The 2,276-nt window shown below is 34.2% G+C and overlaps 1 protein-coding gene across 1 annotated transcript in view; it reads right to left on the bottom strand.

The window, feature by feature from the left end:
- Positions 1-1,964, bottom strand: part of LOC117173871 (putative ankyrin repeat protein RF_0381) — a 6,292-nt gene extending 4,328 nt beyond the window's left edge. The window contains exons 1-4 of the mRNA XM_033362518.1: positions 1,896-1,964; positions 1,181-1,520; positions 657-1,097; positions 234-567 (exon numbers count right to left, since the gene is read on the bottom strand). Coding sequence (XP_033218409.1) covers positions 234-567; positions 657-1,097; positions 1,181-1,520; positions 1,896-1,964 — 1,184 coding nt within the window. The remainder of the gene's footprint in view (positions 1-233; positions 568-656; positions 1,098-1,180; positions 1,521-1,895) is intronic.
- Between the last annotated feature and the right edge of the window lie 312 nt (positions 1,965-2,276).

The following is a 2,276-nucleotide window of genomic DNA, read 5'->3' on the forward strand; positions in this document are numbered from 1 at the left end:
TTCCAAACTTGAAAAAATGGCTCGGTGGACAGAGATTTCCAGACAACGAAGACGTCATTGCCTCTGTAAGTGCTTATTTTGAGGAACTTCCGAAAACGCACGCTTCTGAAGGATTAAAACAACTTGAAAAGCGATTGACCAAGTGTATAGAGCTCCAAGGAGATTATGTTAAAAAATAAAAAAAAAATTGTTTTTATACTTCATTCTAAGGACTTATTGAACTACCCTCGTACATTAAGTCACCGGTTAGAAAATCGTATAAGGAAAAAGGTTCATCCTCATTGAATTTGACGTTTTTCATTCGCGAAACTTCAAGTTTGCAATTCTGGTAAAACTGGTCCACTCTAGCTCCATTAAAATGAAGATAATAGCAGTTCTTTAGCGCATTCTTAATATTAATTTGATTTGTAGTCATGAAAGCAATAAGAAGCTCAGTATTAATCGTTATTTTTCTTGCAAATTCGAGGAAAAATTGAAGCGGTAGAATTCCTCGGATGTCCTTATCTTTAAAATTGTCACTCAATTCCAATAAAAGTTCGACAACATCAGGATGTTGCGTATCGTAATCTGTAATACTGTAATAAAATATTTTTATAATAAAATAAAGCAATTTTTATCTTCAGAAAATACATTATTGCATTTGTAAAAGAACATACCTAGAAGCAAACTAAGATCGAAATTAGCGCCGTTGTCTATTAGAAATTCTATCAATGGCACTGATTGAACTTTAGCATTTCCCTTGGTTGCATGACAGAGTGGTGGCTCACTATAATCGTTTTCGGCATTAATGTTAAGGCCCATACGTATCAAAAGATCAATGATCTCAATATTGGCACCAATAACAGCATGGTGAAGCATGGTACGTTTATTTTTACTATTGAAATTGGCTCCGTAGTCTGCCAGAAGTTCTACTAGATTCATTCGACCTTTCTGACATGCTCGTGCAAGTAGAGTGAATTCACAGCTATCTTCCAATTCAATATTTGCACCATAAGCAAGAAGAAGATGCACTTGCGGAATTTTGTTTAAAAGAATAGCACGATGAAGCATGCAATTCTTATCATATGGACTTACTGCATCGATATCAAAGTCGTGGCCTGAAATTTTGTTTAAAAAAGTTACATGATGCAGCATGCAAGCCCTATCATATGGACTCAAATCGTCAATATCAAAACGTCGCCTTTATTCTGTAAAACTAATTCGAAGGTTTTTTCTTCTCCGAACTTCAGGGCGAAAGAAAGCAGAAGAGAAAACTTCGATTTGGGATACTTGATATCTATTTTTTTATCCAATAAGAACATCACAATTTTGTGGCATTTTTGAATATCATCGATAGCTTTGAAGGCGTCTTGATTTTCACAGTCCAAGTGTAATTTTTGTATCACAAGCTCGACCGTTTCAATCGGGCTCCAAAGTAAAGCTGCTTGCAAAATGTTCGGACCTCTTTTTTTAGCGGTATTAATGTCGACTCCGTTGGTCAATAAAAATTTGAAAATTTCTGCACTTTTAGACCTTGTGGCCTCGAACAAAGGAGTTTCATCAAAATTGTCTCGTGAATTTATTCAACTCTATGTTGAATCAAACGCTTCACTGCTTCCATGCGTGAGAATCTAGCACACAGGTGGAGCAGTGTTTCATTATTGAAGGATTTGATCAATTTGACTGTTGCACTGTCTTCATTCAGAGCTTTATTAAGAAGTGATTTATTATTTTTTCGAAGATTTTTTTCAATATCTTTGTAATAGTAACAATTCATATTTTTCCAGTAATCCAAAAAATCGGGTCCACTGTCAGACGATGACATTTTGATTTGGAATTAAATTTCGATTAAATAAAATTTACCCTCAATTTGTCGCTATTTTCTTTAAATATTCCGTAAATATCAAAATATCTACAGATTTCATAATCTGGATGATACCAACGTATATCTGTTGTACGCAGTAGTACCTGTAACCGATGAACATTCCCTCGTATTAGGACCAGTTCAGTTATATGCGATTAGCAAATGTTGACCATTTTAGACAAAGGCATTTTCTATAAATAAAAAATTTTTCAATAACCCTATTTTCCGTTTTTGACCAACTTTCGATTCTCAACTTTCACTTTTTAGGAAAGTTAATGTATAAACTTAAAACTTTTCTAGTTTAAAATTTAAAATCTTCTCCTTAAAGAGGCTTGGGCGTTTGGGGTTGTATGATGTGAGGAGCACCGTTGGGGCACTTTTTATATGAATGTTATTGCTATTTATTTTTTAATTGATAAATATCGTTTGGTCC

Source organism: Belonocnema kinseyi, chromosome 5 (genome assembly GCF_010883055.1).
Source record: "Belonocnema kinseyi isolate 2016_QV_RU_SX_M_011 chromosome 5, B_treatae_v1, whole genome shotgun sequence".
NCBI lineage: Eukaryota > Metazoa > Arthropoda > Insecta > Hymenoptera > Cynipidae > Belonocnema > Belonocnema kinseyi.